The 22973-nt window shown below is 38.4% G+C and overlaps 1 protein-coding gene and 1 pseudogene across 1 annotated transcript in view; one reads left to right on the top strand and one right to left on the bottom strand.

Moving 5' to 3' along the window:
* Positions 2066-22973, top strand: part of LOC102162178 (probable ubiquitin carboxyl-terminal hydrolase FAF-X) — a 48494-nt gene continuing 27586 nt past the window's right edge. The window contains exons 1-7 of the mRNA XM_021080895.1: positions 2066-2459; positions 3584-3704; positions 10015-10145; positions 10345-10623; positions 11649-11774; positions 13290-13415; positions 14686-14855. Of these exons, the coding sequence (XP_020936554.1) occupies positions 2346-2459; positions 3584-3704; positions 10015-10145; positions 10345-10623; positions 11649-11774; positions 13290-13415; positions 14686-14855 (1067 nt within the window). The 5' untranslated portion in view covers positions 2066-2345. The remainder of the gene's footprint in view (positions 2460-3583; positions 3705-10014; positions 10146-10344; positions 10624-11648; positions 11775-13289; positions 13416-14685; positions 14856-22973) is intronic.
* LOC106508251 lies at positions 5256-6270 on the bottom strand (annotated as a pseudogene).

The following is a 22973-nucleotide window of genomic DNA, read 5'->3' as shown; positions in this document are numbered from 1 at the left end:
AGCTGGGTAGAGTCTACGCTTCATATTTTTCCTCTTTAGAACTTATATTTTGCCACTCTCTTCTAGCCTGTAGTGTTTCCGTAAACAAATCAGCTGATAGCCTTATGGGGCTTCCCTTATAATGAGCTCTGTTTTTCTCTTGCTGCCTTTAGAATACTCTCTCTAACTTTTGCCATTTTTGTCATAATATGTTTTGGTGTGGGCTTGTTTGGGGTCTTCTTTGCTTCCTGTATCTTGATATCTGTTTCCTTTAGATTTGGAAAATGTTCAGCCATAATTTCTTCAAATATATTTTCAATCCCCGTTTCTTTTTCTTCTCCTTCTGGCATCCCTATAGTATATAGATTGGTCTGCTTTAGATCCACAGATCTTATATTGCTTTCGTGTTTTTTCACTTGATTTTCTGTCTGCTGTCCTGATCAGGTCCTTTCCATTATTCTCTTCCAAGTCACTGTTCATTCCTCTGCATTATTCCTTCTGCTCTTTGGTGCCTTTAACTCAGTCGCATCTCTGAAAATGGATTTTCTAATTTTTCTTGGCTCCTCCATATATTTTCTAGTTCCTTTCTGAAGTGATCTGATTGCTGTTCATATCTAGTCTTAATTCCTTCATATTTGCTCTGAACTTCTTCGATATTTTCACTATCTCCTTTCTGAACTCTGTGTCTGTTAAGACTGCGGAAGTCTTTTTCAGTTGTTTGCTCCTTCAGGTGAACTCTCCTGTTCTTTTAACTGGGAATTGTTCCTGAGCTTCTTCATTTTGCTTATATTTTTCTTATTCTTTGAGTTTAGGGAAAGCAACTATTATAGTCTCAGAGGGCAACTTATGTGTGTGAACACTCCTGGGTATTCTGTGAACACTCGCTGCTTATTTTTAGGCTGCTATGGGGGCTTCAAGGGAGATGGCATCAATGAGCAGGTCTAGTAGCCAGTGCCTGATTGCTGGGACCTTAACAGTGGCAAGGACCTCTGGGAAGGTGTCACAGGCTGGGACCTTGACAGTGGCAAGGACCTCTGGGAAGGTGTTGCAGGGCCCTAGGAAGTGAGAGTGATCAGCCAGGTGTAGGTGGCACTCTGAGCATTTGGCGGTGGCAGAGGCAAGCTGTGTGCCTTCCCAGGGGAATGAGAGCCACAACAGGTGGTACTTAGTTATAGGGCGCTCTTGTTTGCTGTCATTTGAGGTGATTGGCGCCACAGGTTCCCAGATCCCTACTGGTGGAGGGCCACCCCACTTCTGGTGTCTGAGATGGCTGAGATGGTTTCCCCTTGCAGCCTGTAGATCATGCAAGAGAAGCCACACTGTGCTTAGGCCCCCATTGCCCTTAGCCCAGCCACCTGTAGTCCACACAAGAGGTATCCTGTTATCCACAGCCTGCATAAGTGAAGCCTCACTCACTACCTGTTGTCTGTGCCAGAGACTGCATCCTCTGAGAGTCCACACACGCACATGGAAAGATTGAGAGTCCTCGAGTGCGCAGGGAAAGAGATTCCGCTGGGGCTTCCACCCCTCCTCCCCTCACCCCCCCCCCCCAACAATGGTGCCTTGCTTCTTCTTTGGGCCCAGACCGCCTCCCCTGGGTCCTGCTCCCCAGCCCTTGGCACACTGCTCCCTGGCCCCTCAGCCTGTCTCCACACACCCAACCCTCATCTTCTCTGGAACTGTCCTCTGGAGCCTGAGTCTCACTGCCCAGCCCCTGCCCAGTTGTCTCAGACTGTGGGGTCTGGGGGCAGTGATGCTGATGGTCTATGTGGCTCTCCCTCGACTTTGCCCTTCTCAATTCAGCTGCTGTGTTTTTCTCCACGACTTTGAGGTCTCTCCATCTTGGCTGATCTCCGCATCTGTTAGGTGACTTCTCAGAGTGTGGGTTCCTTTCCTCTTTCACAACTTCCTCTCAGGAATGCTAGTCCCATCCTGATTCCTTTTCTCTCTCTCTCTTTTTTTCTTTTGTTCTACCCAGTTATGAGGAGGGTTTCTTGCCCTTTTTGAAGGTTTAAGGTCTTCTGCCTGTGTTCAGTAGATTTTCTGTGTGAATCATTCTATGTGTAGGGTTTTTTGAGGTTTTTTTTTAATGTGTTTGTAGGAGAAGGCAAGCACCTCTGCCATCTTGATCATTTTCTTCCAGATAAGATCTTGATACCGGTATAGCAGAAGAGGTAAACTGCTAAGTGGTTATCTGCTTTAGAACTTTTTAATTGTATCTGTAAAGTTAAAGCATGAAATATTTTTTAGGCTTTTGTTATATCTAGTTTCTATATTTTGTGAAAGTATTTTCCATTGTTCTTGCTATTAATATATCCTGCCATTTTCAGGTAATTACAGCCAAACTTACACAAGTAAGTTCCAATATGCCTTCCAGCCCTGATAGTTCTTCCGATTCCTCAACTGGATCTCCTGGAAATATTTGTCATCGCTATAGTGACGGTCCTAATCCAGAAGTGGAACGCTGTTTGCCTGGAGTGGTGAGTAGATACTCTGTGTAAGGCATCATGCTCTTTTTTGGCGGTAAAGAGCAATGTGTAGATTGGTTCTGTTCATAAGAAATTTTACAAGTTCCATAGATTGGGCAAATTTCAAATAAATACACAGTTAACTATTAAATTCTTGATGTCTTAGTTGTTAGAGTTTAAATTTTCTTAGTTGTTGGAGTTTAAAATAAAACTTTTTGTAGATATTGAAATATACTGGCATAGAATTATTTTATTATAATTGAACTATACTGCTACTAAAAAATATATTTCCAGAAAATGTTAGTCTTTCCATTGGAATGGTCATTAAAGAAACGTACAGTATGCTTTCTTTCTTGAGTTCTTAGTAATGTTTCTCATATTTAAAGAAACAACAGCTTTTACCTTGCTTACTCTTTCTCTGTTCCTCCCCCTTACGAATCATAGCTGGGATAACACCAGCCACTTCAGCATGAGAAGAATTTGAGTTGCTGGAACAGCTGGATTAGGAATTTAATCAGCAAGTTACCCCTGAAGAGTGAAGTGTCTTTCGTATAAACAGCACTTTTCTTAGTTGGTTTTTCTTTTTTTTAGGGCCTCACCCACAGCATACGGAAGTTCTCAGGCTAGGGTTCGAATCATAGCTGTAGCCTCTAACTTACACCACAGCCACAGCAATGCCAGATCCAAGCTGCACCTGCGACCTACACAGCAGCTTACAACAACACTGGATCCTTAATCCACTGAACAAGGCCAGGGACCGAACCTGTGTCCTCATGGATGCTAGTCAGATTGATTTCCAATGAGCCATGATGGGAACTCCATAAAGAGCATTTATTTGAGTGCTGTATGAAATCCATGGTGTTCAAAACAGAACAGCTATCACAAAGAAATTAGAGTAGCTTGTAGCTTAGGAGGCGTAAGAAATGAATGAGTTTGTATTGTGAAGGATCAGTGGATGGATTTGTAAAAGTGAAAAGATAGAGAAGGCAGGTCATTTCAGGTAGAAAAAGTGGCCTCTACAAAAGATGGGATTGATAAATTAAAAACTTATTTAGGAAAAGTATATGGGTTAATTTCGAATAACAGAAATTTTGACGTAATTTTTAGGTATATAATTTTTGTATTCTATATTCCAGATAATGTCACAACATCCCAGGTATATCTCTTTCCTTTGGCAAGTTGCAGATTTAGGTAGCAATCTGAATATGCCACCTCTTAGAGATGGAGCAAGAATACTTATGAAACTCATGCCAATAGGTAAGAAAAATACTTCCCCACTCCCTTCGCCACCCTGTCCCTAATACCGACAATGCATGGTATATAGTATTGTAGTATAGCATACAATATCAATTGTGTATGTCATCCATACTATCTTTGCTGATGAGAAATTTTCCATGGATGATTAAAGAATGTTTAGGAGCATGTAATGTAAGAAATATTTTTAATTAACTAATGCACACAATTTAGAAATTAAGAATTCTTCAAGGCTATAATGAAAAACAGTGTTATTTTACCCATCCTCACCCTCCGTTTTTGTTTCCAAGGAAATGAGCATTTTCATCTTTCATTACTCCCTATACCAGTTTATCTTGAAATAATATTCTGCATTATTTTCCTGCTGAGTTTAGATATTATTGATGAAGATATATTTCTTACTCTCACGTTCTTTTTGATCATCTCAGAATTTTTGCTCAAATCTTTATTAGTTCCTTTTTTCAAGACTAAATTTAAATTATTTGGCTTAATAAAATGTCATTAGCATAAAAACTGTATATGAAAATATTGTAATCCTCTAGGTCACTTATAGCTGTTTATGCTAGTTTTTTAAATCTTCCCCTTTTATTGGCTTTACTTTTTGTGCTCTTTATTGCTAAATCTTCCACATTCCCTTCAATAATTTTTTAAAACAATTTTCAGTGTGCGTAGATTTTCCTGAAGAATATCCTCCCAAAAAGGAAGGGATTATTTTTCTGAATACATCTGAACTCTCACTTGCAGTAAATTTTTGTTTGTTTGTTTTACAGGTAAAGTTTTTATTTTAAGCATAGAGTTAAAAGAAGGAAAGTTTGGGAGTTCCCATTGTGGCTCAGTGGAAACAATCTGACTAATATCCATGTAGATGCATGTTCAATCCCTGGCTTCGCTTAGTAGGTTAAAGATCTGGCATTGCCATGAGCTGTCGTGCAGCTCACAGATGCAGCTGGGATCCCACATTGCTGTGGCTGTGGTGTAACCCAGCAGCTGTAGCTCTGATTCGACCCCTCACCTGGGAACTGCTCTATTCGGGGAGTACAGGCATGAACACACACACACACACACACACACACACCAAGGATGAAAGTTTATTCCACACACACACACACACACACACACCCAAGAATGAAAGTTTACTCCCCCACCCTACACACACACACACACCCACCCCCCCCACACACCCCCAAGAATGAAAGTTTATTCCACACATACACACACACACACACATACCCCAGAATGAAAGTTTATTCCATTATAGTTTCAGAACAGTGTTGACTGTTGGGGAGACTAAAGCCATTTGTGTTAATTTTTTTCTATGGAGAAGCTTTTTTTTTTTTTTAACCTTGAATTTTAAATTTTTTTTTGTCTTTTTTGCCATTTCTTGGGCTGCTCCCTCAGCATATGGGGGTTCCCTGGCTAAGGTCCTCATCGGAGCTGTAGCTGCCGTCCTATACCAGAGCCACAGCAACGGGGGATCCGAGCCTCGTCTGCGACCTACACCACAGCTCACTGCAATGCTGGATCCTTAAGCAACTGAGCAAGGCCAGGGATCAAACCCGCAACCTCATGGTTCCTAGTCGGATTAGTTAACCACTGAGCCACGACGGGAACTCCAAAAATTTTAAGAGTTACTTTTCGGTGAATTTTTATTTTGTTTTGTTTTATTTGGTGGTTGCTACTTGTTGGACCTTGTCAATCAGTTAATTGTTTCAGATGTGAGGGATTTGAACATTTTTTGCTGAGACTTTTCTCATTTTTTAATTTGCGCTTTTGAAAACTTTTTATGCATCAGAGTGTGCTTGTTTTTATTTATTTAGTTTTAATTTATTTTTAAGTTTTTAAAACCTGAACATTTATTGCATGACTTTGCTGAAATTGTTAAGATGAACTGGATGCTGCACTAGCTGCCCGCTTGGGTTTAGGTGTCGCTCCATCACCAAATCCATGTCTGAATCTATGATATACAATTTTTAGGTGCCTCTTTTGACCAATACCAGTGGTATTTGGTCTTTTGGATTTTGAACTCCAGTTATACTTTCTCTTTCACTTGGCAGGGTAGCCACATTTGCCACAGGTCAGCTTCTGGAAATGGTAGGACTTCAGAGCCACATGGTTGGTACAATGTGTGCATCTTATTCCCTACGCTTTCCAAATGATGACATTCCCTTCGTCATATCCCCTCCACTGCTGAAACCAAAGTACATCCATTTTAGTTATCATTTTGCCTCTCTTACACTATTTGAATTTTTTTGAAAATCGTGTGGATATACCCGTCATTGGCTTTTTTGGCTTGATGTAGTACTTCCACCATTTCTTTTTTCTTGTGACTTCATATAGTTTGTTTTAATTATGTGAACATTTTATGTTACTTCTACTATAAAAGGATATCTGTGGTCCCCTAAACCCCATGTTCTGCAAAACAGTGCATGTATTATTATAAAAGGGACACCACAAAATGACAGAAAATTAGGGCATACATTACAAAGTACTTTTTCTTTCTTTTTAAGGCCACTGCTGCAGTATGTGGAAGTTCCAGGCTAAGCACCAAATCGGAGCTGTAGCTACCAGCCTGCACAACAGCCAGAGCAACTCTGGATCTGAGCCGCCTCTGCCACCTACACCACAGCTCACGGCAATCCCAGATCCCTGACCCACTGAGCAAGGCCAGGGATCAAACTCCTGTCCTCATGGATACTAGCCCAGCTTGTTTCTGCTGCGCCACAATGGGAACTCCCCAAAGTACTATTTCTTTCTTTAACCATTTGGGAGTATTTGGGCTGGTCAACCCATCAGTCCCCAGACTGAATAGCTAAACTATTACTGCAGACTAAATAGCTAAACTATAAAGTGTACACTGACTTTTTCTTTTTCTTTTTCTTTTTCTTCTTCTTTTTTTTTTTTTTTTTTTCTTTTTTCATAGCCACACCTGAGCCTATGGAAGTTCCCAGGCTATTGCCTGAATCAGAGGCTGAAGCTTCAGGCCTACGCCAGTCACAGCCACACCAGATCCAAGCCACATTCTTGACCTACACCACAGCTCCCGGCAATGCCAGATCCTTAACCCACTGAGAGAGGCCAGGGATTGAACCCACGCCTTCATTGACACTATGTCAGGTCTTTAACCCTGGGCCACAATGGGAACTCCTACACTGACGTAGTTCTAATATTTAATTGACTGACCCACTCAAGATTCACTAGTAATTCCAGAACATTCTTTAGCAAAGAGAGTAGAAAACGGTTTCTGTTAAATACTAAATAGTAAATATATTAAGCTTTGTGAGCCAAGAGACACAAAATCAAAGCTATCATGCAGGCACTTATATAATGAGAAGGAAAACAAATTTATGCAAAAGTTTTTAATAGCAAAGTTCAAGCTATAAAAAATAATCATATAGTACAGTTTTTATGAAAGTGACCTACTACTGAGAATTACAGAATTTTTTTAGGGAGTGACAACATTTTCTTTTGTTAGGATTCAAAGTTTCTCTTCCAAATTAAAAACTCAGTTGTTAAGTATTCATTTTGTTCTTGCTTATCTCTAAAACCTAAATTTTTATTTTGTCTTTGAGATGGTTTTTATGAATAATAACTGGTAGTTATTATGTGAGCATTGTAACAAATTTTTTTTGTCTTTTTAGGGCCTTACTCATAGCATATGGAAGTTACCAGGTTAGGGTTGAATCGGAGCTGCAGTTGCCAGCCTACACTATAGCGACAACAAAGCCGTATCTGAGCTGTGTCTGCGACCTACACCACAGCTCACGGCAGTGCCAGATCCTTAACCCACTGAGCAAGGGCAGGGATCCTCATGCATTAGTTGGGTTGACGAACTAGTTGGGTTCGTGATAGCTGAGCCACAGTGGGAACGCTGAGCATTGTAAGAATTAAAAGGCATTTATAAAATTTAATTAATTCTTCTCTTAATATTTGATTTTTAGCGTGTCATTACATTGTAGTTTAATCACATGGGATTTTTTTGGCATGGTATGAAGCTCTTCAGTTGCACAGTTAGCTACATTTTCCTATAGGAGATTTACTTTATACTTATATCAAAGTTTGGAAAGTGCTATGGGAACTGAGGTTTGAGTTTGGAAAACATGTTTGCTGTAAATTTATATAGAGATAGGTTTCTTACCTTTTGTTTTAACTTTGACAGCAATGGGAAATATATATTGCTTGACGTTACATTCTCTTGATTTCTCTTGATTCTTTCCAAGAATAGCATTATATCCAAGTACCTTATATAAAAGGGTGTGTTTATTCACACATAACCTATGCACGTCCTGTTGTTTACTTTTATTTGTTTGCTTTACGGTTTTTGTTATTTTATTTTTTGGCCACACCCAGGAACCCAGGAACATGTAGAAGTTCCTGGGCCAGGAATCACACCCACGCCACAGAAAACCCAAGCCACAGCAGTTGATAATGCCAGGTCCTTCACAGGACTCTGTTCATTTACTTTAAATCATCTCTCCCTTACTTTTTATACATAATGCAATGTAAATGGTCTATAAATTGTTCTTATTCTGTATTGTTTAGTGAATAATTATAGAAAAGTCTGTTATTGTTCATTGCAGAGTGTCAGCTCCTACATGGTACACACTAACAGGAACATAATCTTTCTTTCAACCCTTAGATTGCTTTCTTTTAACAACTTGAAAGAAAAGTAATTGAATAAGTAGAATATTTTGAACACAAGTGCATATAGAAAACTTAGTTATCTATTAATTAAAAAATACGTCTAGGGAGTTCCCATTGTGGCTCAGTGGTAATGAACCCAACTAGTATACATGAGGATGCGGCTTTGATCCTTGACTTTGCTCAAGGATCCGGTGTTGCTGTGAGCTGTGGTGTAGGTTGCAGACATGGCTCAGATCCTTTGTGGCCGTGGCTGTTGTGTAGGCTAGCAGCTACAGCTCTGATTTGACCCCTAGCCTCCATATTCTGTGGGTTCAGCCATAAAAAGACCAAAAAAAAAAAAAAAAAAGAAAGAAAATAGGAGGAAATTAATAATAAAAATATGGAAACATTTAATGAAATAGAAAACAAATATTCTACAAAGAGGATCGTAAAAGCCAAAAGTGATGCTTTGAAAATATGAGTAAAGTAGATAAATGTATAAAAAAGTAAAATAATATCTAAAATTTATTTGTGATTAGTAGAGACAATAATAAATTCGTTCTTCCCCACCCTCTCGCAGAAAAACCACACACGCAGTGTTAACATTTACCAAAATCTTGGTTTTCTGTGTTAACCTTTTTGTGGTGACAGTGGTTATGATGGTGGTTGCTATATAGTGCATATAGTGCAGATGTCATGAAGCAATGAAGTATATGGTACTATGGCTAAATTGTGAAATACCAGGATAACTTGAACCTTCTGTTGGTATATCAAAAGGATCATCTGTGTTGGAAAAACTGGGTTCCAATTGCAGACTTTGACACTTGGAGGACATCAATAATACTAATGTCAGGATTGGTAGTAATTGAGGCTAAAAGTCTTTATAGAAAGTTGAGATTTCACATCTGCATTTGATTTAGTTAGAAACGTTGATATAGGAAGGTGTTCCTTCTTTTTCTTTGCATCATCAAACAAATCTTGCAGTGGTCGTAGACATGTTGCTATCTTTGTGTGACATGGAGATTTCCTTCCATAGAAGGATTGTAGTTGAAAGTAAGTCCTTTAACAACTGGTACCTGTTGTAAAACTGCTGTACCTTTTTTAAGATTCATAGTTCTGCTCCCGCTAAATCTTGTACATCTTAACCATCATCATCTGTAAATTTCAGCAGATCTTTGAGTTCCTTTTTGTTAGGAGTTTCTCTAGGCTCTGTAGTATTCATTGTCATTTTTTTTTTAAAAGCTTTGCATATTTAAGATACAGCAAAAAGTTAATAGCTTTTCTTATTTTAAGTACATTAGGAAATCACTGGGTTTTTGCCATTTTCTTTTGAAGGTGTACTTGAAACTCAGGATTTTTAATAAAGCTGAAAAATAGCAAGTACTATTTCCTTTCCAGTGTTGTGGGGTTTTTGTTTGTTTTTCTTGTCTTCAGTGGATGAAGGAGGACATGTTGATTTGAAGTCTCTGGATAGGGAACTGTTGTTCCCTTCCTATGTTGGGTTGACAGCTAAAGAGTCCAGATTTGTCCAAATCTTATTACAGCATGTAACATTTGAACTGCCACCTCAGTTTAATCGAATTTATAGATGATGTTTCATACTTAGTACTCTTTATTGTATTAAACATGAAATATTAACAATGTAATGAGTTATATTTTACTTCAGTCTGTGTCTTTTTTTTTTTTTTTCCAGATAGCACAACAGTAGAAAAATTAAGAGCTATTTGTTTGGACCAGGCAAAACTTGGAGAAAATAACCTTGGACAGTCTATTGATTCACTTTTCTTTGGTCCTTCTGCTTCCCAAGTCCTATACCTAACAGAGGTTAGGGTTTTTTTTGTTTGTTTGTTTTCAAAATCAAACTTTTTACATCGTGTAGTAATATGATCATGTGTAATCTTTTGAAATAGTTAAGAATTTCTTAACAATAATAAGGGAAATAGAAGTCATAAGTCAGTTTTTAACATCTGTAATACAGTGTCTACTGCAACCCAACCGTTTTGTTGTTGTTGTTTTTTTCCAGGTAGTTTATGCCTTGTTAATGCCTGCTGGTACACCTTTGGCAGATGACTCCTCTGACTTTCAGTATCACTTCTTGAAAAGTGGTGGCTTACGCCTTGTGTATAGTATGCTGACAAGAAATAACTTTCTGCCAAATACAGATACCGAAACACGAAGGGGTGCTTACCTTAGTGGTCTTAAAATAGCCAAACTCTTGCTAACTGCTATAGGCTATGGCCATGTTCGAGCTGTAGCAGAAGCTTGTCATCCAGTTGTAGATGGTGCAGATCCTGTAACTCCGGTAATAAATTTTTAAAATAAGTTTTGTGGTTAATATTTAATTTTTTAAAGTTAATATCTTCTATGACTTAAGAGAATGCATGTTCAGTTCATTCTATTAAATTATATTTGTATTGAAATATAAATATTCTGTTCTGATTACACTCACTTCAGAGGTTACCTCATTCAATTTCTCTCTCTCTCTTTTTTTTTTTTTTTTTGGCCTTTCTGTTGCTTTAATGCTCACAAATACTTCAGTTGAATCTTGTGTTAATTCATACCTGAAAGACATGTAAAGACAGGTAGTTATAAAACAGATTTATTTGGCATGTTGTCCACCTCTTTTCCCACCATGACCACAATACCTGTAGACTAACACAGACTCTCTCTTTACCCATAGTAGCATCCTTAAAGCACAATCCCCAGGTGTCCTCAGGATATGCAGAGTGTTGATGCAAAGGTTGTATGTGGCATCCAATTCTCATTAAAACTGAGTATTTATTTACATAGTAACTGGTAACTTTGTAAGATTGTTAAAGATTAAAATGGCTTAGGGATACAGTTTTTGTTTTCCTTAGAAATGGACTGGTTCTTAATCAGGGTAATTTAAGTAATTACTAGATGTTTGATATTTATAGTTACTAAGTTTTTTAGGTGGAAAAATAGTATTGTGGGTTTTGTTTAAAAGAAAAGTCATTATGCTAGGGTTTTTTTGTTTTTGTTTTTGTTTTCGTTTTTTGTCTTTTTAGGGCCACACCTGTAGCATATGGAGGTTCCCAGGCTAGGGGTTGAATTGGAGCTACAGCTGCTGGCCTACGCCACAGCCACAGCAATGCTGGATCTGAGCACCATTTGCAACCTACGCCACAGCTCACAGCAACTTTGGACCCTTAAGCCACTGAATGAGGCCAGGGATGGAACCTGCATCCTCATGGATACTGGTAAGATTAATTTCCACTGAGCCGCACGGGAATTCCATGTGTTTTTGAAGTTTAGTTGTGTACAGGTTTTTTTACTCTAAATAAAAATAAGTTAACTTTTTTTCAGATTAACCAAGTTACTCATGATCAAGCAGTGGTGCTACAAAATGCCCTTCAGAGCATTCCTAATCCATCATCTGAGTGCATGCTTAGAAACATATCAATACGTCTTGCTCAGCAAATATCTGATGAGGTCTGTATTCAACTTTGAACTTTCTGGGACCTGTGTGGTTTATGTTTTTATTACTCTTGACACAATCTCTACCTATTCATAAATAATAGTTATCACAGTCTGAGGTCAAATGTGCAGAGATTGTTGCTTTAGAGTCTGTCTTATTTTAGCTGAAATTTATTAAATTTGTACTTAATATCTGCAGATATTAGTACTTTAAAAAGTACTAATCTTTTTATTTTTTTAAATTTTTTTTTATTTTTTAGTTTTTTTGTCTTTTTGCCATTTCTTGGGCCACTCCTGAGGCATTTGGAGGCTCCCAGGCTAGGGGTCTAATCAGAGCTGTAGCCACCAGCCTATGCCAGAGCCACAGCAATGCGGGATCTGAGTTGCGTCTGCAACCTACACCACAGCTCACAGCAACGCCGGATCGTTAACCCACTGAGCAAGGCCAGGGATCAAACCCGCCACCTCATGGTTCCTGGTCGGATTCCTTAACCACTGAGCCATGACGGGAACTCCTAAATCTTTTTAAAAGCTTTTTTGTTGTTGTTGTTGCTTTCTAGGGTTGCACCTGTGGCATATGGAAGTTCCCAGGCTAAGGGTCAAATCGGAGCTGTAGCTTCTGGCCTACACCACAGCAACAGCAACAAGCTGTGTCTATGACGTACACCACAGCTCCCAGCAGCAACCCACTGAGCAAGGCCAGGGATAGAATCGCATCCTTCTGGATACTGGTCGGATTTGTTTCACAATGGGAACTCCTAAATAGCTTTTTGAGCTATAATTTAAACTGTATAAGCTAGATCAAAATAAAACATGCTGAATTTGACGTAATGTTTAAACCAATGATACAGTCAAGAAGCATTATTTCTGTCAGCCCCTAAGTTTTTTCTTCCTGTCTCCAGGCATTTACTGTTCTGTTTTTACCCCTGTAGAGTAGTTGTCAGTTTTAAGAATTTTACGCATATAAAATTGTATTATATATCTCTTGTGTCTGTATTGTTTCAGTAAGCATAGTTTAGAAATTTATCAGTGTTCATTATGTATAAATAGTTTATCCATTTTGAATAATACTGCATTTTATGTTCTGTTGATGGACGTTTGTGTTTATTTCTAATTTTTTTACTAAGCGGAATAGAGCTATTTTGAAAATTCCTCAATAAATCACAGGTGCTTCTTTGGCTTATATTTTCTAATTTCTGAATAACATGTAGGAATGGAATGATTGAATAATTTAGTTTCTGTCTTTGTAAAATTCTTATGAAAAGTGTTGGAGCCAGAGTAGATCTTAACATGATAACCTGAAGCATACTTCATAGTGAACCTGTTTTTTTAATGGTAAATATGTCTTTGCTTCATCTACATATAGTTTATGACTTGATATGAAGATACAGAAAATGATATCTTAAAGCATAGAGCATATTTACTTTACTGCCATTTTTACTGCTGTCATAATTTTTTTTAAAGTTTTGATTTTTTTATTATTCACTCTGTTATTCCATCAGCACTTTTTAACTACTCATTTTCTTCCAGGCTTCAAGATATATGCCTGATATTTGTGTACTTAGAGCCATACAAAAAATCATCTGGGCATCAGGATGTGGGGCATTAGAGCTAATATTTAGCCCTAATGAAGAAATCACTAAAATTTATGAGATGGTAAGAGTTATTACGGAAGCATGTTTATTTTATGTGCGCATTAATTGTGCATATGACTAAAATTTCATCTTGTCTGCCATCTTTAGAAATCATGTCTCTTATATCTAGTGGTTTAAAATAAATTTATGGCTGTGGTTAAGGTAAGAATATATACAATTTTATTTTGAAAATAAACTGCCTTAGGGCATCATGGTAAGACAGCTTTTCTAAAATATTTTTAAACTTCTCGCTGGGTTGAATTAGAAGCTAAGATAAAATTGTGCTGGAAAGAATTGGCATTTTTCTCAGTTTCCTTTAATTATCCTTCTTTCTTCAACTTCTTTGTCCCATGTAGATCTTGGTAACTGGTATGGAATCATGACATCCAAGTATTTTACTTGCCTCTTTTATAACACTCAAAAGCAGAAACACTTTCCACAATTTAGGTATTGTCCCTGCTTCTCATTTTTTAAAAATTTATTTTATGGCCACACCTGTAGAATGTGGAAATTCCCAGATCTGTGACTGAATCTGGCCACAGCTCTGGTAGTGCCACTGGATCCTTTTACCAACTGCACTGGGCTGGGAATCAAACCTGGGCCTCCACAAGCATCTGAACCATTGCAAGTGGATTCTTAACCTACTGAAGCACAGCAGGAACTCCTATCCCTGCTCCTCATTTAATTAGCAAATTATTTGCAGAAATGAGGCTTTGTTTAGCTTGTCGATTTTCTATCCTGTATACTTATCTCCAGTAGTCACTTCTGTATGTTTAAAAGAAGAAAGTGGATAATGGAATTGTACGGCTTCCCTTTTTGGAGTATTTTAATGACTATTCTGTTCCAGACGTATATTATACAAATTTTATTTTTTGATAAGTGGAGGCAGAGAAAAAATTATTAGCTACTGAGTTGAATTTATTTGAGGTTGGAAAAGTCTTTCATAACCTTCCTCGACATTTATGTAAGTTAATTGCTTTTTTAATAAAATGACATTTTAGAGAAGCAAAACAGTAAAACTAATCAAAAAACCAAGTGCAGTGCTGGAATTATACTTTAAAAGGGAATCATGATAGATGCAGAAATATAATACCCGTATCCAGAGAGATAAGCGCTTACTGAGCATGCTCCTTAAATCCCCTTTGCGGTATATTCCAAAGGGTCTCATAAGCTACCGGCTGAAAACAAATGGTCTTGAGTGAGTGTAGGTAAGTTTTAAATACTAACTAGAAGGTTTGGGAATTTTTCCTAAATGTAGCACTTGTAATTTATTCCTCATCTTAATTTTACAGAGCATTAATGCAAGCAAAGGACCAGACATGGAAGATGAACAGGTTTGCTGTGAAGCATTGGAAGTGATGACATTATGTTTTGCTCTAATTCCAACAGCCCTGGATGCTCTTAGTAAAGAAAAGTCCTGGCAGACATTTGTCATTAACTTATTATTGCACTGTCCCAGCAAGTAAGTTTTTTGTTTTTGTTTTTGTTTTTGTTTTTGTTTTTTTTTTTGACAGAAAGCTGACTTTATTCTTTAGGCAAACATGAATGAATTTTGATCACAGTTATCTCAGAAGTCAAGTAAGGAAACCTTTTACTTGTCTCTGTAACACTTTGATATTCAGGAAACATGTATTGAATAATTCTCCTAACCTAAATGTGTTTTCCTCTCTGGAAAATGCCAGTGTTGGTTTTTCCTTCCACTATTTTTTAACTGTGATAAAATATGTGATTATTTATAATAAAAAATTGACATTTTAATGACTTTTAAGTGAACAGTTCAGTGGTGTTAAGAAATTTACAGTGTTTGGGGTAGTTCCTCTTGTGGCTCAGCTGTTAAGGAGCCCGAATAGTAACCATGAGAATGAGAGTTCGATCCTCGGCCTCACTCACTGAGGCAGTTTAGATCCTGCGTTGCTGTGGCTGTGGCTGTGGCATAGACTGGCAGCAGCAGCAGTCTGATTTGACCCCAGCCTGGAAACCTCCATATGCTGCAAATGCGGCCCTGGTTTAGAAAAAAATCATTTACAGGGTTTGGCAGTCATCACCATTCCTAAATTTTGCATCACCCATATAGATACAGACACAGATACAGATATAGATATGTATTTTTATATTTATATGTATTTATATGTATATGTATTTTATATTTATATGTATTTATATGTACATATATATAATATACATATTTATATATACATACATGTGTATTTTTACGTGTGTGTGTGTGTGTGTGTGTGTGTACGTGTTATTATTTGGGGGGGGGTGCTTTTTAGGGCCACACCTACAGCATATGGAAGTTCCCAACTAGGGATCAAATTGGGGCTGTAGCTGCCAGCCTACACCACAGCCACAGCCGTGCTAGATGTGAGCCTCGTCTGTGACCTATACCACAGCTCACAGCAACGCCAGATCCTTAACCCAGTGTGTGAGGCCAGGGATCAAACCTACATCCTCATGGATACTAGTCAGGTTTGCTTCTGCTGAGCCACGATGAAACTCCCCCAAACACACTTTTTAAAGCAGTAACCTACTCCCAATTCCCAAACCTCTCTGGCACGGGTTACTTCTAATTTACATTCTGTCTCTGTGAATTGGCCTGTTGGTCAGTACCTTATGTAAATGGAATCACAGTCTTACTCCTCTTGTGTTTTGGTTGTTTCACCTAGCATAAACTCAAAGTTAATACATGTGGCACATTGAAGAATCTCCTTTATTTTTGTTGCTGAATGGTATTTCATTGTCTGTATACATCCCTTTTTTTGTTTAGGCATTCATCTGTTGGTGGACATAATTTTTTCTTCCCTTGGCTGTTGTGAATAGTGCCACTGTGGTCGTTTTTGGAAACACAGACTCCTTTTTTGAGTTCCAGTTCTCAGTTCTTTTGAGGATGTGTTAGGGAGTTAGTATTAAATCTGTGGATTGCTTTGGGTAGTGTTGACATGTTAACAATATTGGTTGCTTTTTTTTAAATGGTTTTTATTTTTTCATTATAGTTGGTTTATAGTCTTCTGTCAGTTCCCTGCTGTACAGCAGTTTTCCAACAGACCTCACCACACTGCTCCCTCTATACCCTCCACTTTGGAAAATACCTCTCTACATTCTGTTTCTATGATTTTGATTGCTTTAGATAGTCAGATCTACTTTAGATTCATATGAATGAAACAGCGTATGTCTTTATATGACTGGCCTGTTTTGCTTTACCATTGTGTCCTCCAGATTCTTCCATATTATACCACGTGATAAGATTTCCAGCATTGCTGTGAGCTGTGGTGTGGGTTGCACACACAGCTTGAATCCTGTGTTGCTGTGACTGGTGTAGGCTGGCTGCTGCAGCTCTGATTCAATCCCTAGCCTGGGAACGTCCGTATGCAGCCAGTGTGGCCCTAAAAAAAGGAGAGAAAAAAAAAAAAGAGGAAACAGATTAATAATTATAGATCTTTTCATACATGTCCATTTGCTGCTACAAATTTCTTAGCATTGCCTTTGCTGCACTCTACAAATTAGATACGGTGTATTTTCAGTTTTTTGTTTACAATGATTTTTTAAGACATCTTTTTTGACCCATGTATTATTTAGAACCATGTGGTTTAATCTCTTCCTCATATATTTCGGATATTTCCGGGCCTCCCTTTCTTTTTTTTTCCTTTGTTTTTCTCCTAGGGCCGTTCCCGTGGTATATGGAGGTTCCCAGGCTAGGGGTCTGATCGGAGCTGTAGCCGCTGACCTACACCAGAGCCACAGCAACGCTGGATCCGAGCCGTGTCTGCAACCTACACCACAGCTCACAGCAATGCCGGATCCTTAACCCACTGAGCAAAGCCAGGGATTGAACCCGCCACCTCATGGTTCCTAGTCGGATTCGTTAACCACTGAGCCATGACGGGAACTCCCAGGCCTCCTTTTCTTAAACTGACTTTGTAGTTCAACTCCATTATCATCTGAGAGCACACTTTGTATGATTTCTGTTCTTTTTCCTTTCTTAAATTTTTTTTAACTCAGTGTATTTTATTTTATTTATAGTTGTTAAACCATCATCAAACCCAGTTTTACAACTTTCCATCCCAAACCCCCAGCCTTCCTTCCCCCACCTCTTGTTTTAAAAATATGTTTTTTGTCCAGAGATTGGTCAGTCTTGCTTTTTAAGGCCGAACCCGTGGCGTATGGTGATTCTCAAGTTAGGGTTTGAGTCAGAGCTGTAGCTGCCACTCTACACGACAACCTCAGCAACACAGGATCCCAGCTGAGTCTGTGACCTACACCACAGCTCACTGCAAGGCCGGATCCTTAACCCACTGAGGAAGGCCAGGGATCAAACCTGCGTCCTCATGGATGTTAGTCAGATTTGTTAACCACTGAGCCACAACGGGAGTTCCGACATTGGTCTGTCTTACTGAATGGTTGATATCAGCTTGATAAGAACATACATTTCTGATAGAGGAGTTTCATCTATTTCTCCATGAATTCCTTAATGAATTTTTGCCTCTCTTACTTTAAACCTGCGTAAAAAGTAAAGATTGTGCTCTATATCATTATTCATTGCTAATAACTTCCCTTGCTCTGTAGTCTACTCTGAAATTATAATTCTCTGTTAGAACTACTCCAGGTTCTTTTTGAATAGTGTTAGCATAGACTGTCTTCTCCAGCATATTAATTTTAACCTGACTGTATCGTTAGGTTGAGTCTTCTGATAGCAATATGTAGTTGCTGCATCTACCAGCCTACACCACAGCAGCAACAACATCAGATTTGAGCTGCATCTGTAACCTGCTCAGCTTGCAGCAATGATCGATCCTTAAACCACTGAGCAAGGCATCCTCGTGGATACTGGTCGGGTTCTCTACCATTGAGCCATAGCGGGAATTCCTGGGTGTTATTCCTTAATCTGTATCATTTATTTGGTGTATTTAGATCACTGACTTTAAAATGGTTATTCATGTCTTTGGATTAATATATACTGTATTTGGTGCTTTTTCTATGTGTTTTCTGTGTTCCTTTTTTTTTTTTTTTTTTTTTTTTGGCTTTTTAGGGCCACACTCCCAGCATATATGGAAGTTCCCAGGCCACACTCTCGGCATATGGAAATTCCCAGGCTAATCGGAGCTGTAGCTGCTGACCTATGCTGTAGCAACTCCGGATCTGGGCCAAGTCTATGATCTGCATCACAGATCACAGCAATGCTGGATCCTTAACACATTGAGTGAGGCTGCGGTTGAACCCACGTCCTCATGATACCAGTCAGGTTCATTACTACTAAGCCACAACAGGAACTTCTGTGTTTTCCATGTTCTCGGTTCTTTCTTCTTAATTCTTCTTCTGCACTTTAAGTATATATAACCATGTAATTAGTTATTAAATTCCTTATACAGATCTTTACCATGCTAGTGATTTTTTTCCCAGAGGTTTGCAAATGGCTCACAAGTTCTAAAATTGGCACCATGGAAAATGTCTAGTAGTAAGCTTCTTTGATGTGGTATATTTTTTAACAAGTTCCTTTGAGAAAGCAAATAATAGAGTTTTAAATATTCCATATTGACCTATTTTTTTTTTCTCAGCTTTATTTAGGTACACGTGATAAGTAAAAGATATATGTATTTGTATATTTAAGGTGTAAAATGTGGGGTTTTTTGGAGATGATGTTTGTTATATATATAATATAAAATGATTGTCACATTCAAGCTAAATAATATATTCTTCATCCCACATCCTTAGTGTTTTTTTTTTTTTTTTTTGGTTTGACATGGTGAGAAAACTTGACTCAATTCTGTTAGCAAATTTCAAGTACACAATGCATTATTTTATTAAGTATAATTACCAAACTGTGCATTATTTCTTTAAAATTTATTCTTGCTCCACAACTGAAACTTCGGACCATTTGGCCAGCATTTTCCCATTTCCTCATCCCCTGGTCGGTGGCCACCACATCTTAAACATCTCTGCTTATATGAATGGGACCTTTTAAGATTCCACGTGTACATTAGATTATACAGTGTTTGTCTTCCCTTGTCTGGCTTACTTCACTTAGCACAGTGCACTCCAGGTTTATCCATGGTGTCACAAATGGCAGGATTTTCTTCTTTTTTGTAGCTGACTAGTACTCCGGCGTATGTGTATCATATTTTCTTTATGCAGCCATGCATTTGTCAGTAGACTCTTAGATTGTGTTGACTGTTGTGAATAATACTATAATAATATGGGAAAATTAATGTCTCTTCAAAATGCTCTTTATTCCATTGGCTATATATCCAAAGACTGCTGGATCATATAGTAGTTCTATTTTATGTCCTCTAAGAAGCCTTCGTAACGTTTTACCTAACAGATGCTCAAAGTTCTGTTACTACCAACAGTGTCAAATGTTCTCTCTTGCGCACTCTCTCTCTCTTTTTTTTTTTAATGTCTTTTGGGGCCTTTTCTGGGGGTGCTCCTGTGGCATGTGGAGATTCCCAGGCTAGTGGTTTAATCGGAGCTGTAGCCGCTGGCCTACGCAGTATCTGAGCCACATCTGTGACCTACACCACAGCTCACGGCAACGCCGGATCCTTAACCTGCTGAGCAAGGCCAGGGATCGAACTCAAAAGCTCATGGTTCCTAGTTGGATTTGTTAACCACTGAGCCACGACAGGAACTCCTCTCTCTCGCTCTCTCTTTTTTTTTTTTTCTTTTTGTTTTTGTATTTAGGGTCACACTTGAGGCCCAGGGAAGTTCCCAAGCTAGGTGTCACATTGGATCTGCAGCTTCCAGCCTATGTTGCAGCTATAGCAACACCAAATCTGAGCTCTGTCTGCAACTTACAGCACCACAGTCATGGCAATACTGGATCTTTAACCCACGAATGAGGCCAGGGATCGAACCCACATCTTCTTGGATACTAGTCCTGGGCCAGCAGGAACTCTCAAATGTTCTCTTTTATCCACATCCTTGCCAGTACTTGTTATCCACTGACTTTTGAAGATAGGTATGGTAACAAACCGATTTTGGTTTTGATTTTACATTCTCTGATGATTATTCATGCTGCTCATATTTCATAAACCTATTAGCATTTGTATGTCTGAAAAAATGTCTCTTCAAGCCCTTGGTAAATTTATTTCAGGTTGTTTAAATTTTTTGCTCTCAGGAGTTCCCTTTGTGGCTCAGTGGTTAACCCAACTAGGATCCATGAGAATGCGGGTTCAATCCCTGGCTTCGCTCAGTGAGTTAAGGATCCAGTGTTGCCATGTGCTGTGGTGTAGGTTGCAGTCACAGGTCAGATTTCACGTTGCTGTGGCTCTGGTGTAGGCTAGCAGCTGTAGCTCCAATTTGACCCCTAGCCTGGAAACCTCTGTATGCCACAGGTGTGGCCCTAAAAATCAAACAAATACATAAATAATAAAAATTTTGCTGTTAAATATTATGAGTTGTGCATATTTCATATATAAGCATCTTATCTGATATACATTTGCAAATATATTCTGTCTTCCCAGAGGTTACCTGTTCACTGTGTTGATTGTTTCCTTTGCTGTACAGAAGCTCTTTTCTACAGATAAATTGCAGTCCCATTTATCTAATTTTGCTTTTATTGCTTCTGATTTTGGTGTCATATCCAAAAAAATAATTGCCTAGAACAATGTCAAAAACATTTTTTTCCTGTTTTCTTCTAGTAATTTTTTGATTTCAAGTTTGAGGTTCAAGACTTTTAATTCATGTTGAATTAGTTTTGTATACGAGGTGAGCTAAGGGTCTTTTGATTCATGTGCATCTGGATTAACAGTTCTCTCTATGCTGTTTATTGAAGATACTGTTCTGTGTTCATGGCACGCTTGTCAAAGATCAGCTGAGTATAAATGCAGAGTTCTATTTGGGGACTCTGTAGTCTATTCTGTTGATATGTATGTCAACATATGTCTTTATGTCAGTGCTGTATTATTTTAGTTACTCTAGCTTTATAATGTAATTTGAAGGCAAGAAGTATAATACTTTCACCTTGTCTTTACTCAGAATTTCTTTGCCTATTTGGAGTTTTTTGTGGTTCCATATGAATTTAAGATTATTTTTTATATTTCTGTAAGAATGCCATTGTGATTTTGATAGAAATTGCTCTAAATTAGATTGCTTTGAGTAGTATGGACATCTTAATCGGCCAGGGAGTGTACACTTTTTCCCGATCAGAGAGGGACACGGCGTCAGCGAATGTACGACATGGAGACAGCCTCTTTGTCCCTTCTTTCAGGGCGCTGGACTGCTCAAACTTTATTGGCAACAGTGGTTGATTATATAGACAGTTTTTCACTACACATTACGTCACAGTGTTAAAAGTACATTGGTTAACTATTACGTGGTGTAGCAGCTATACATTAGGTTTTAAGATCTCCATCTTAACTAAACTTAGTGAGTACTTTGAAGAGGCCATAGACACAAGAATTTGGCACTCACAAACCTTCTTTGTAGACTGGTGCTTATCGTCAAAGCGTTGTGGCAGGGAGATAGTGTAAGTAAATATAAACCAACTTAACTAAACTAGCTATCACTTAAAAGCTTTTAAAATCAAGGGCAAAACTCACAGCTAGGTTTTTTGGATAATATATGTCTAACTTTTATGAACCTCATTAAGATCCTAACTCTAAAGTTTACTATATAGCTAGTTAATAGATAAACACTATGTTTTAACTACATTGGATTTAAATAGGGGAAAAGTCCTTCAGAATGAAATTCTTATTATACTATTGTTGTAACTTTGTTAAATCACAAATCACCACAGGAAAATAAGAATGGAAAATAGGAATAATAAGTAAATAATCAGGAGAGACTGAAGAAAACTGAATAACAAATAGAACAGCAGGAAAGACTAGGTCACCTGAGAAACAGTCCATGTTCTCCAGTGCAAACATGGAGATTGTTTTCCCAGGAAAGCCCCAATTCTTCCCCGTCAACATCAAAGTGAGAGCTGTGTAACCTGAGGCCTGCCCTCGGCTTGTACCGCGCAGGCAGGCTTTCATCCTGACCAGAGGCCCACCTTCCGCATGTATTGTTCAGGCAGGCTTTTTATCCTGACCAGAAGCCCACCTTTGGCTTGTACCGTTCAGGTGAGCTCCCTTCCTTGGTTAGGAACCTGCCTTCAGGGGTTTTTTTTGCCATCAGGCAAGGTCCTTGTTTTGAGTCCCTGCATTTTCTCGGCTCCCTGCATTCTCCTAGTTTATGAACACAGGATATCTTTAATATCTTTCATCAGTGTTTTATAATTCCAGTGTACAAGGATTTTCACTTCTTTTGTTAAGTTTATTCTAAGCTCTTTATGTTGCTATTGTTAATTTGGTTGTTTTCTTATTATCTGATTATCTTTTTCCTGATATTTTGTCATTTCTGTTGTGGTCTCTGTATGCAGGTAGAAAAAGAATTTTCAAGATGTAAACCAAGGTGTAGAAAAGGCTAGTTTATTGAAGCAAGAAATACTGTTAACCCAGTGGGCCAACTTCCTTATAATCAGGGAGAGTTGACTCTGGGTGCATGGTCCTGTCTGTTTTTACAGCCCAAAGACAAAGGAGTGTGAGGGGTGGTCTTGCCACACATCTGTTGATGTGCTGATTGGTTGGGGAAGGATGGCGTCTTC

Source organism: Sus scrofa, chromosome Y, assembly GCF_000003025.6.
Source record: "Sus scrofa isolate TJ Tabasco breed Duroc chromosome Y, Sscrofa11.1, whole genome shotgun sequence".
NCBI lineage: Eukaryota > Metazoa > Chordata > Mammalia > Artiodactyla > Suidae > Sus > Sus scrofa.
Note: the sequence above shows the minus strand (reverse complement) of the source record. Positions and strands in the feature narration are given on the sequence as shown.